At 39.6% G+C, this 13,826-nt stretch overlaps 1 protein-coding gene and 1 non-coding gene across 16 annotated transcripts in view; both read left to right on the top strand.

Moving 5' to 3' along the window:
• CREM (cAMP responsive element modulator) overlaps positions 1-13,826 on the top strand; it is a 91,647-nt gene that overhangs the window by 5,004 nt on the left and 72,817 nt on the right. For 12 of the 15 annotated variants that reach the window (XM_055275137.2, XM_055275129.2, XM_055275128.2 and 9 more), the window contains exon 2: positions 6,161-6,258. The exons of the other annotated variants lie outside the window; for them this stretch is intronic. In XM_055275137.2, the coding sequence (XP_055131112.1) occupies positions 6,215-6,258 (44 nt within the window). In that variant the 5' untranslated portion in view covers positions 6,161-6,214. The remainder of the gene's footprint in view (positions 1-6,160; positions 6,259-13,826) is intronic. 15 annotated transcript variants of the gene reach the window in all.
• Positions 3,797-3,856, top strand: LOC129481432 (U7 small nuclear RNA). The gene has a single exon (XR_008657425.1). It is a non-coding gene; the product is annotated as a U7 small nuclear RNA (small nuclear RNA).

The raw sequence follows: 13,826 nt of genomic DNA on the forward strand, positions 1-13,826 counted from the left end.
TAGAAAGATACAGGTTTTGTTCAGATGTATAAGATAGGACCAATCTAGGTAAGTAAAATAATGGTAAAATTCTTTTTTTCTGATCTTAAGCTAATTCAGGTAGTTTATCTACGTTGTCAGATTTACTATCTAGTAGTTAATGCATTTATACTTAATATGTAGATGAGTGTTTTCTAATGTACTTAATGTGCAGTAAAGAAGCATGCTATTGAAAACAAAACAAAACAACCTTACAGTGATTCTAGTCAAGCAAGTAACTCCCTCAAAAGTTTAAAAATTTGGTTTCACATTGGCCGGGTGCAGTGGCTCACGCCTGTAATCCCAGTGCTTTGAGAGGCGGAGGCGGGCAGATCACGAGACCAGCCTGACCAAACATGGTGAAACCCCATCTCTACTAAAAATACAAAAATTAGCTGGGCATGGTGGCTCGTGCCTGTAATCCCAGCTACTCAGGAGGCTGAGGCAGGAGAATTGCTTGAACCCAGGAGTCGGAGGTTGCAGTGAGCCGAGATCATGCTACTGCACTCCAGCCTGGGTGACAGAGCGAGACTGAATCTCAAAAAAAAAAAAAAAAATGGTTTCACATGAAGTAGTGGTGGTGGTGGGGGAGGGAGGTGTTTGAAAGGATGGAGATAGGCCATGATTATTTGAATTTCATTCTTCATTTCCTCCTCAGCAGCGCATTCTGTAGTTCATTTACTGTGAAATAGCCAAAAGCAGGCAGCATGTGGGAAATGAATTGAAAAAGAGACACTTATTGCATAGCTAATCCTTTAGTGATTTTAGTAAAGAGTTAAGATTTCTTAAATAATAACAGGTGTCTCAGGCAATTAAATTGGAGTAGCCGTGAATCTATATTAGAGAGCCTTCTGAATTTATGTATAATTCATGTTTGAAGTATTAAAGACATTTACCAGTGTTTGGAATATTTATTTATGAGTATCCCTCTTGGCTATTCTGTTTTTACATGAAAGTGTAAAGATTATTTTTTGAAAGTTACTGTTACTTTGCTTCATAAAGAGTATAAGACCAATGGTGTAATTTCATGGTACTGCTTTCTCCATTGTTTTTCCTGTACTCATCTTCCCCTAAAATGCATAACCATAGTCTCATCCCTGTCAATTTCAGCTACATGGCTGTTTGGAATTATTTCTCATAACTAGTCCCACCTTCTCTTAATTTTTTAATCGACTTGGTTGAGAAGGACCAACTTTACAATATGAGCTTCATATTCTCCTTTATCTTTCAAACTTTATTGCTCTTGCTACTTAAATTACAGTTAACCTATGGATATCTACTTTTGCAAAGAACTAAAACCTTGCTTCATCACAGAACCAAATAAACAGATTGTATTTCTCTGTGTTCTCTTTCTCTTCCTGCTTCTGTAAAAGGTATGATACCTTTTATTCCACATTCTTTTCTTTTTTTTTTTTGGGTATGCTAGTTGCAGTGCTTTCAGGTTTTCTTATTCTTTTTCTTTTTTTTTTAGCCTTTCTTTTAGAAACCATCTCAATAATGCATAATTTACAGTTTACATTTTTGGGTTTTTGAAAGTGGAGTAAGAACTTAGATTGTTTGGCAAGTGTCTTATAAAGAATTCTTAATTTAATATTTCCTGTATTTCATAGTTATCTCCAATTGTAATATCTAGTCCAAAAGCAGATTTTTTTTTTTTTTTTTTTTTTTTTGAGACAGAGTCTCACTTTGTCGCCCAGGCTGGAGTGCAGTGGAGCAATCTCGGCTCACTGCAGCCTTCACCTCCCAGATTCTTCTGCCTCAGCCTCCCAAGTAGCTGGGATTACAGGTGCCTGCCACCGTGCCTGGCTAATTTCTGTATTTTTTGCAGAGATAGGGTTTCACCATGTTGGCCAGGCTGGTCTCGAACTCCTGACCTCATGTAATCCACCCGCCTTGGCCTCCGAAAATGCTGGGATTACAGGCGTGAGCCATGGCGCCTGGCCAAAAGCAGCTTTTTTTTTAAGCAGAAAAAGCAAAACTGTCTTTATTGTCTTTCCAAAGCATTCAACTTAGTCTTCAGAGAAACAGTTCTCTTTTTGAATCATTTAATCTACTTAGTCATTTCATCTAATGTACTATTTAACAAAATTACAAAATTGCAACAAGTATAGCTGGCACAATCAGGTTTGGTGACAAACACAACTAACTCTTGGTAAGCACCTATCCCTGTTGGAGTGAACACAAGTGCCTGGGCACACTAGAGAATATGGTGGGCATTAGCTATACTGTAGGCTTCACAGGAGTGGAGAACACTGTTAATATGGAGAGCTGGAAATTGGTTAAGTAGACTTTGGTATTCTAGTAAACTTGCCCAAGAAGTGTAATTCTTATATATACCTAGTTTTTCCAGAAAGTTACATTAAGGTATTAATGTAACCACAGCAGATAAAAGATTTTTTTTTTTTTTTTAAGACAGCTCTGTTGCCCTGGCTAGAGTGCAGTGATGCTATCTTGGCTCACTACAATTTCTGCCTCCTGGGTTGAAGTGATTCTCTTGCCTCAGCCTCCAGAGTAGCTGGGATTATAGGCACACACCACCATCCTGGCTCATTTTTGTTATTTTTTTTTTTTTAAATGAGAGTCTCGCTCTGTTGCCCAGGCTGGAGTGCAGGGGCGCGATCTTGGCTCACTGCAACCTCTGCCTCTTGGGTTCAAGCAGTTCTCCTGCCTCACCCTCCCAAGGAGCTGGGATTACAGGCACATGCCATCACGCCTGGCTAATTTTTGTATTTTTAGTAGAGACAAGGTTTCGCCATGTTGGCCAGGCTGGTCTTGAACTCTTGACCTCAGGCGATCTGCCCACCCCAGCCTTCCAAAGTGCTGGGATTACAGGGGTGAGCCACCACGCCTGGCCTCAACATTTTTAAGTGTTAATTTAATAGTATCTTTTCTCTATCAGCATATTGTATTTGTTTGCTTATATTATATGAGCATTTTCCAACATTTGCTTTATTACCCTCTCTGTAATATATAATCCCATATTCAGATTTCACCATTTGTTCCCAAAATGTCCTTTATAGCATAATCAACATATTTTAAATATCATTTGTATAGAAAGCTATATATTGAAGGATACTGACAGCAATGAAATTGAGCCTGGCACGATGGCTCAAGCCTGTAATCCCAGCACTTTGGGGGGCCGAGGCAGGCGGATCATTTGAAGTCAAGGGTTCGAGACCAGCCTGGCCAAAATGGTGAAACACCATCTCTACTAAAAATACAAAAATTAGCCGAGCATGGTGGCATGTGCCTGTAATCCCAGCTACTTGGGAGGCTGAGGCATGAGAACTGCTTGAACCTGGGACGTGGATTTTGCAGTGAGCTGAGATGATGCCACTGCACTCCAGCCTGGGTGACAGAGCAAGACTCAGTCTCAAAAAAAAAAAAAAAAGGAAACAAATTAATTGAAGCTGTTGCACCACAGGGTGACTAGAGCAACATACTGGTGAAAGTAAGGTGAATGCCAACTGTTGTTTTTGTAATCATACCTAATAAAGTTTTTATCAGTGTATTAGATGGCCTTCAAAATATGGCAGAGAAATCCATAACCAGGCAAAATAATTTTGGGTCTCATTTCTTCTTATAAGTTATTACTTGCCTATAACAAATTGATCTAAAATATGCCTTTCTGCTCTAAAAGCTAAAGCTTTAAGAGTCCCTTGGCAGATGGGACTTTTAAATTATTCCCGTCGAAAATTGGTAGTATATAAATGTTTTAATTTATTAGAAGTGTTTTATTCCTGTAGAAAATTATTCCTGTAGAAAATTGGTAGTATATAAGTGTTACAGCTCTTAGAATTTGTCTAGCAGGCTCTCCGGTTTTTGCCAGAATGCCCTCCTCCCCCCAAAAAAAGAAAATTGGTAGATTGGTAGTATACAGGATATATCAGTATCCTTTGGGCATTTAGGTATAAGGAGATCTGCTTAGAAATTGTAACTGGAGAGCTGAGTACAGTGGCTTATGCCTGTAATCCCAACACTTTGGGAGGCTATGGTGGGAGGATTGCTTGAAGCTAGGAGTTTGAGACCAGCCTGGGCAACATAGTGATACCTATTTCTGGAAAAAAAAAATTAAAAAGAGAGACATTAAAAAAAAATGAGCCAAAGAAGATAGAACAAAAGGCTAGATAATTTGGAAGAAAAGCATGAAAGTAATGTCATAAAGAATTCAAAGAGTACAGTTTCAAATAGAGGGGGAAATGCTGTAGGGGTATAGAGGAAGATGGGGACTAGAAAGCATCCTTTTAGATTTGGCAAGCAGGCAAGCATTCATTGGTGACCTTGTGGAGAATAGTTGGAATGAAGTAAGTCTCTGATCATCCTGAGTCAGGGTCAAGTTTATCTTGTCATTATTCGGGTATGAGGCTAGTTTTTCTCTTTGATATCCCGTGGCTCCCATGGCCGGAAGCTGGTGTTTTCTTCAGTGCTGGTTACCTCTAGGAAGAGGAAGCAGGAGGCTGTTCCTGGACTTCTCTGAATACCTTTTTCTAGTTTTAAAGTTTTGAACCACAAGAATGTTTTACTTATTCAGCAAATAAAATATTTCCAAGTGAAGTACAGACATTGGCATTTGTTTCTATGATATAGTGCTGTGATTATCATTATTGTTCTAGTGCTATTATTATTTTATTGACACATCTGCCCCCCCTTTAGATTGCAGGCTCCTGGAGAGGTGTCTCCTGCAGTGCCCCAGTGTCTAGTATGAGGGGGTGGCATCTAATGGGTTATATGGTTTTTAAGGAGCATAAGATGTTCCTATGTAAAATGATAGTGTAGTATAACAGAATAAGGTTTAATCTCAGAATGGCATCAGTTCTGCTTTTTGTTCCTGTTGTGAGAAGCCTGTTCAAATGCCCTACTGTGTCTTGTCCCTATGCTGGGGGCACATGGTAGCAGTAGTAACCATCACCTTAGTGCCCTTAGTGAGGTTTGATAAACCTGCCTGCTGCCTACAGTTCCAAATTTGACCAGGATTGTATGACATCATTTAGAGGAACCCTTAGGAGGGAACTCTGAAAGCAGTGTGTCTGTCTAAGCACTGCTGTTGCTGGCAGAGGGGTCTAGAGGTTACTTAGGGATGAGCACGATTGTTTTCTCCAGCTCTAAAAGAAATTAAGGACTCTCAGATTTTTTTTTTTTTTTTTTTTTTTTTTTTTTGAGACTCTGTCTCAAAAGAGTTTAGGTCTGTGAATGGTCTTGCTCTGTCACCTAGGCTGGAATACAGAGGTGCGAATATGGCCCATTGCAGCCTCAACTGTCCGTGCTCAAGTGATTCTCCCACCTCAGCCTCCTGAGTAGCTGGGAGTCCAGGCCTGTGCCACCATACCTGGTCAGTTTTCTTGTAGAGACAAGGTCTCACTATGTTGCCAAGGCTTGTCTCAAACTCCTGGGTTCAAGCAAACCTGCTGCCTCAGCCTCCCACAGTGCTGGGATTACAGGTGTGAGCCACCATGTCTGGCTCAAATGTTCTTTTGTCTTTGTCTTTGCTAGTTTTACTTCATTCCACATGTCAAATATATATTTTTAAAGATATTAGTAAAAAAATAAAGGGAGTTTGATTGCTACAGTGTCTAAACTAGGTTTTTTAATGGATTGAAGGCTATCAGAAGGACGTTTTGAATAAACTTATTTTGTTTGGAGTTTAATTTTGTGACGAAAACCCAAGTTGGAATTTAAGGTAAATGAAAATTTTGTTGCATTGGAGTGAAATATAAGGAAATAATAAATTCATTAAGTTTATTAAATGATCATTACTTCTTAAAAATAGAGCTCATACCTATGAGCTATACTTAGTGTGTATTAGATGATTTAGATAGCACTGCTTTCTTTTCAGTAGAAAATAATCAGAAAAATAGTGTATCATTTAAGTTTTGTCAATTTTTTTCCCTAGGAAGATAAGAAAAATACAGTAGAAGTAAGATTGACAAAAAAACCGTCCAGGGCTGTTTTTAGCTTTCTAGTCTTTTTTTTTTTTTTTTTTTTTGGGCTTGGGGGGGTTATTTTGTATTTTTAGTTTTATAGAAATTAGAATATTCTTCCTGGCCTCGTGTTGAGAGTTTTTAATTTAAATAAAATTTAATTTGAGAGTTTTTTGAAGTGAAATGTTACGATCTCCCAATTCAACATTGTAATTTTACTGCAGGATAAATAAAGAAAACGGGAAAAGAGGAAAGCATTGATTACAAATGTCTTAACAATGAGCAAATGTGCAAGGAAAAAATATATTAAGACAAATCTGAGGTAGGTAGATGTACGTTTTTCTGTTCTTTTGAAAATTCTACTTAGCTTAAAGTTCATGATGAATAAATTGATATATAGATGTACACATACATATATGTATGTATATATATTGTATTATAATATATACTCAAATTATTCAGCCATTCACTTAAGGCACCATCTACTGTGTACCATGCTAGGCGCTATAGGAGATGTGTCAGTATGTCAGTTGACTTATGCTAAGTACTAATCTTTTCATTTAGGAAGTAGACCAATATGAGGATGTCGATAGTCAAGTGGAATTGTAGAATTCGAAGAATCCCCAGGGTTTTATTCTTCCTCCTGGCCTTTTGGCCATACTTGTACTTAACCTTTTAAAACAGAAGAAAGTCTCTACCAATGTTTTACAAATATCCAAATAGAATTTTTCAAGTTTTCTTTTGATTACTTTCAGAGACATTCTGTTTCATTAGTTGGATATAGCCCTAGAGAGAAAACTGATTTTCCACTTTTTGTAAAGTTATTTAAAAGAATAGAAACAACTTTAATAACTTCCTTTTCCAATTGGATTCTATTTCTAGAAGAGATAAAAAATTTTTTCAAGGGTAATGCACTTCCTCTGCAATGTAATTTGTCTTTGAAAATTGGATACAACTAAAATTTTAGAATTTTTTTTTTTTTTTTTTGGAGACAGAGTCTCACTCTGTTACCCAGGCTGGAGTGCAATGGCACGATCTTGGCTCACTGCAACCTCTGCCTCCCAGGTTCAAGGGATTCTCCTGCCTCAGCCACTTGAGTAGCTGGGATTACAGGGTGCCACCATACCCGGCTAATTTTTTTTATTTTATATTAAAACAATTTTTTATTAAAAAAAAATTTTTTTAGGCCGGGTGCAGTGGCTTAACCTGTAATCCCAGCACTTTGGGAGGCCAAGGTAGGAGAATTGCTTGAGGCCAGGTGTTAAAGGCCAGCCTAGGGGAAAAAAAAAAAAGAGAAAAGAGAAGACCAGCCTGGGTAACATAGCAAGATCCTGTCTCTTAGAAAAAAAAATTGTTTTAATGGAGGGTCCTATTTTTTTTAAATAGATATATTAATGTTTTATTAATTTGGATCCCAATATATTCAAAACAGGTTGGGATAATTTTTGCTTTTCTATCAAGGTTTGCTAAATAATATAAAGGAGATTTCAGAAGAAATATTTAACTTCAAAAGAAAATAATGTTCCTGCTATTATTAGTTGTTTGTAAATTTAAATATCTCCATTTTAGCAATTTTTTTTTTTTTTTTTCGAGACACAGTTTCACTCTGTTGCCCAGGCTGGATTGCAGTGGCACAATCTTGGCTCACTGCAACCTCTGTCTCCCAGGTTCAAGTGATTCTTGTGCCTCAGTCCTGGAGTAGCTGGGATTATAGGCGCGTGCCACCACACCCAGCTAATTTTTGTATTATTAGTAGAGGGAGTTTCACCATATTGACCAAGCTGGTCTCAAACTCCTGACCTCGGGTGATCCACCTGCCTAGCCCTCCCAAAGTGCTAGGATTACAGGCATGAGCCACCATGCCCAGCCACCATTTTAGCAAATTTTTACCTGTTTTTTAGAACTGTGGAACCAAATATTTGCCAGTATTTTGCTTGTTGTTAATTTATAGTGCTTAGTGAACTTTTTTGTTTGTTTTAGTTTTTATTGTTTTGTTTTAGTTTTTATTGTTTTATCCTTACATGTTTTTATTTTTAATTATTTTGTAATTCATAATTGCCCGTTGGTTCTTCTCTCTCTAAAAAGGATTATTGTTTAAGATTAAAATACTACATAGTTAATTGAAGACTGTTAGTTTTAGTACAACTATGTTTATTTAATATTATCACAACTATGTTTAATATAGAAAGTGAGATTTGGGGAAATATATTCTATGAGACATCTCTTCAATTTTATTTAGCTATAAATTATATAGTGAATAATGTAAGATTATAATGGACTCTATAAATTCTATCTGGAGCAGCTGTGGCTGATTTGTAGATGTTAATGTTGTATGTACATCATTTACAGCTGAGTTTGGGGTCCTGCATTTCTGCTGAGATAGTGCCTGAAAAATGCCTGGTACAGTGCTTGACCCATGTTGAGCACTGAAATGTTAGTTAAATCTTCTGCACTGAGTCCTGTATAGGAATTGGGTTTTAGTGGGTTTAGGAGGTTGTACTGGAGGGCATAAATCTGCAGAATAAATCTGCAGATTTGGATATAAATCTGCAGAATAAACTGGCTTGAAATAGCATATCTATTTTAAATTGCTAGTATTGACCTTTTTTGTAGATGATTTTTACCTTCAAAAAAATAATTTTAGTATCAAACTTTTACTAAATGGCATGAACTGAACACCGTGCTAGGTACTCTGGCAGAATACAAATGGAATAAAATTACAGTCCATACATTTGGTATGAAAGAGAAAGCATATCTGAGTGAGATTGCGACAACAATTGCAGCATACTCCAAAACACATCATCATCGTAAAATGTTGTCCAAACTGTAATTCACAGGGCACTGACTGTGGAAGGAACCCTGGAGTCACAGTCACAACACCTCTTTTTCATCCCTCATCATGCTAACTATTATGTTCCCTGTAAAAGTCCTTTAATCTCTCTGAACATTATTTTTATTATTATAATAACACCTGACAGTTGCACAGTCTTCCAGGATAATTGATTAATTGGTTTATTTAGCATATACTGTACTAGGCACTGGGAATGCATGGAAATCTATAAGATGGGATTCCCTGTCCCTGAGTTGCTCACGCTCTTGAGTGAATACATGTATTATATGCTACACAAGTGTTATAACAGACTTGTAAAATGCTTTGGGAGCTCAAAAGAGAATAACTAATTCTGCCCAGGGCTATTAGAATAGGCCTTTGAAAGTTGGTGTCCTCGAACCAGGCCTCGACAGACTAGTGAGAATTTGCCAGTTGGACAAAGAAAGGTAAAGGGCATTTCAGGAAGAGGGGAGATTAGATGTAAAAGATTAAAACTGGGAGAGTAAGATAATGTACTTGAAAAAATGTCTGATTAGGAGGCTGGCATGCAGTGTGTTGGAAAGAGTAGAGGGACTGGAGATAAGGCTGTAGAACTAAAATGGGTCACATTGTGAAAGAGATCGAATGGCAGTGTGGTTTAGTAATGGAGTATATGGACTTTGGAAAAAGACCTTGGTTGAAAACCTGGCTATGCCACTTAATACCTTTGTGGTAAGATCAAATTCTTAACCTCCCTAAGTCTCTTTTTTCCTTATTTCTAAAAGAAGAACTAATTATTTTTTATTTTTTGAGACAGTCTCACTCTGTTGCCCAGGCTGGAAGAACTGATGATAGTGATCTTATAGAGTTGTTAATCAAAACTACCAGGCACTTACCACATGATAAACTCTCAATAAATGATGGTTATAGTTATGAGAATTAGAAGTTTGGATTTTATCCTGTAGTCAATAGGAAGCTACTGAAGAGTTTTAAGCAAAGAAGTGTTTTAAGCAGAAATACATGTTTTAGAAACATAACTATTGGCATGGATTGGAGCCAGGAGGTAGAGTGGTGGCTGTGGAAAGGTAGAGAAGGAGACTTAATTGTTATTTAGAAGGTAGAATCATCATACCTGGTGATGATGCTGTGTGGAATGACAGAGAGTTTCAGGGGTTTCTGGCTTGAACAATTGGTTGGATGGTGGGGTCCCATTTCCTGAGATAGGAAACTCAGAAGGGTAGAAAGTTTGTGGAAGAAGAGGAGTTTAGTTCTGGACCCACTGATTTTGAGGTTCCTGCAGGACGTGTGTTTAGAGATGTTAAACGGGGATTTGCATATTGGATTTTGGAATTCAGAAGAGACGTCTCGCCTAGAGTCATGGGTTTAAATCTGGCACTTGAATTCAGAGAAACAGACCATGTGAAGTAGGGAGAGATTTGAGAGTGAGGCAAGAAAGCTAAGCAGAGTCCTGAAGACATGCAATGTTGAAGGTTAACATTGAGGAAGGGAAGGAATTGTCAGAGGAGGGTTGTCAGCGAATCAGATGAGAAGAGGAAAATGTAGTATCAGAACACTGAGACAGTGTTCAAGAAGGAAGATGTCAACAGTTTGAATGCTGCCGAGGGATCAAACAAAAGGTAGGATTTAAAATGTACATTGGATTTAGTGACAGAGATGAGTTACCATTTCTAGAGACGTTTTACAGGCAGAAACCTCTCTAAACTTGGGGGTGTCTAGGAGTATGTGGGATGTGAAGTAACGGAGGTAGTAGTGTTGGCAATTCTTTCAAGTAGTTCAGCAGTGAGAAGGGGAAGAGAGGTTTAAGGGAATAGCTCGAGAGATTTCTGACCCAGTGGATTTGTGGCTATGAGTGTAAGTTGTGAGATGGGAGAGACGTGAATGTGTTTTAAGTCTTTACCGGAAAAAACTGTTAGAGGGGGAGAGAATAATTGATAGTATAATCCCCTGGGGCATGGGCTCCAAACAACAGATACAGGTATTTTAAGAGTGGGGAGGAGGCAGGAAGCAAGGGAACATGGTGAGTGTAGATGTCAATAGCTTTGTTGATTTGGTTGTGGGAAGTTGATGGAATTCTCATTGGAGACAGGAGGCAAGGGCTTTCATTGAATGTAATCAGTATAGAAACGCAAGGATTGAGAAGAGGGAGAACATTTGAAACAGTTGTGGAGAATGGGATAGTAAGCCAAGTAGGCAAACTCCCATCAGTTAGCCGCCCATTTGAGGTTGAAAACCAAGAATTTAATAGCTATATTTATTTTATTTTTTTAGAGATGGGGTCTTGCTCTGTCGCCCAGGCTGGAGTACAGTGGCACGATTATGGCGCACTGCAGTCTTGACCTCCTGAGCTCAAGTGATCCTTCCACCTCACCCTCCTGAGTAGCTGGGACTACAGGTGCCCACCACTACGCCCAGCCAACTTCTTTGTTTTTTATGTGGATACGGGCTCTCACTATGTTGCCCAGTCTGGTCTCGAACTCCTAGGCTCGTGTGATCCTTCTGCCTTGGTCCCCCAGAGTGCTGGGATTACAGGCGTGAGCCCCTGTGCTTGGCCTCAATAGCTTATTCTGTCTTATAATTTCATTCAGTATTGTTCATCTGCCTTGGTGCAGGCATAGAGGAGATGAAGAGTTGGTTTTATCCAAGATTGGTACTTACTAAGAATATACAGCAGCAGCACAATCTTGGCTTACTGCAGCCTCCACCTCCCAGGTTCAAGCAATTCTCCTGCCTCCACCTCCCAAGTAGCTGGGATTACAGGCGCCCGCCACCACACCTGGCTAATTTTTGTATTTTTAGTAGAGACGGAGTTTCACCATGTTGGCCAGGCTGGTCTTGAACTCTTGACCTCGTGATCTGCCCGCCTTGGCCTCCCAAAGTGCTGGGATTACAGACGTTAGCCACCGTGCCCGGCTGGGAAACAGTAATTAGAATGAGAAGCCATGTTAGCTGAATAGGGTGGGAAGTGAAGAAAGGGGGAGGCGGATGGGCAGAGAGAAAGTGGTGTGGAGATCTCAGTGTGTTGGAATAACAAGTGTGATGGGAGTGGTCAAGGGAGACGATAAGATGGGAGGATAGGATGTTGTAGGCGAAGTGGAATGTTGGAATTAATTTTTTCAGAGCTGGACCAGTTTGCACATTGGCAATGTCCAGGGTGTGGCCAACCACTGCAGTAGATGGCTGAAGTGGCATAAAGTAAGTCATTGATCTGAGGCATCTGGGTAAGGGATAGGTCTTCTTTTGAGTGTTGAACATAGACAGAATGGTGAAGAGGAAGACTTCTACATCAGGGGCCAGAGTCTTCAGTTTACATCCTGGAGGTGAGTAGATGATTATCTTATGGATGGGTTCAGGATGGTACACCTGATGACCTTGAGCCTCAGTTGAACAAGGGTTTTTACGAGGGAGTAAAGGAGGTAAAGGTGGGAAGCAACAGTGGGGAACAAAGCAGATGGCCAGTCAACATGCTGACCTTGATTGGGTGTGGGAAGATGTGCAGTACCCTCTTGAGAGGACAGCTGAGAGGCTTTGGGAGTTCCAGATAGCATATTGCTGGGGTTTGGAAGGAGAACAGGAGTGAGGGGTTGTATTATGGAGGGAAAGGAAGCACTAGTTATGAGAGTGAAGATGAAATATGAAAGGAGCTTATATCTTAGTGATTTGAGTGTGATTCTGGCATGGGTGCAGGGGGCATTGCAGTTTAGTTGTGGCTTAGGGCAAGACCCATTTTCTGTGATATATTGTCTTCAGAGTGGATAGCAGCAACTGTGTGGAAAAGCAGCTCAACTGCTTTGTCCAGTGTGGCGATGGGAGGTTACAGTGGACAGTGCCCAGTGCTAAATTCTGGTAAGGAGGAGGAGTTGGGATGGCTGCTGACCTTCCATCTCTGCCTTTCTCCCTAAGGCTCAAGGCCTCATGGCATCCTGACTGATGTTTAGCTTTGTGGGGTTGCTTTTTGTGGTTGATCTGGTTCTGACTGATTATAGACACACGATTCTAGCTTTGGAGCCTGAATGGATGACGATACTCTTGACTAAAAGAAGAAATAAAAGGGAGGGGACAGGTGTCCATGAAAACCCCAGGTTGAGATGCTCAGTGGGAGGGAGGTGTGTGTAAATACAGATTTGGAAGCCATCTGCATATAGGATTGAAGAAGCCATAGTATTCATATTATTGGAAAATTCTGTAGTATTGACAAAAGGAAAAGGGCAAAGGACTGAACTCTCTGGGAAATGCCCCCAGAAAAAAATGGACCAGTTAAGATGATTTCATGAGATGGTACGTATCAAGACATTTTCATGTATAAAACATTTTGAAATCTGTTTGTCTTTTATCATATCTCAAAAATGGAGGCCTGAATAGTTTATCTTTTTAATCATTAAAACTTTTTTTTTGATGGGAGATTTCTTGGATTCTACAGTGTGTACCCCTCTGTCCTTAAAGTATACTGAACATAATTAGCCTTTTTTTGATGACTCGATAGTTATTATAAAAGGTACTGAGTTGTAACTCACAGACTGGGCATGGTGGCTCATGCCTGTAATCTTAGCACTTTGGGAGGCTGAAGTGGGCTGATCACTTGAGGCCAGGAATTGGAGACCAGCCTGGCCAACATGGTTAAACCCCGTGTCTACTCAAAATACAAAAAATTAGCTGGGTGTGGTGGCGTGTGCCTGTAATCCCAGATGTTTGAGAGGCTGAGGCAGGAGAATCGCTTGAACCCAGGAGGTGGAGGTTGCAGTGAGTCCAGATCGCGCCACTGCACTCTAGCCTGGGTGACAGAGTGAGACACTGTCTCAAAAAAAAAAATAAAGGTATTATTCCTAATTTAATTCCATGCAGCCTTTCCAGCCCTATTTGTACCAGTCCTTCTCTGTCTCTTCCCCACTAAGTCTAATTATCCCCCTTTCTCTCACCCAGATTTTCTACTCCAGTCAGCTATTCTGTTTCCCAGATATCCTCTGTACTTTCCTCCCTCTCATAGTCGACCTGTCCTTTCTACCTGGTGAAATCCTACTCAGCCTTCAATATACAACTCATATGACCACATTCTCTGGCAGACG

This window comes from Symphalangus syndactylus, chromosome 4 (assembly GCF_028878055.3).
Source record: "Symphalangus syndactylus isolate Jambi chromosome 4, NHGRI_mSymSyn1-v2.1_pri, whole genome shotgun sequence".
Lineage (NCBI taxonomy): Eukaryota > Metazoa > Chordata > Mammalia > Primates > Hylobatidae > Symphalangus > Symphalangus syndactylus.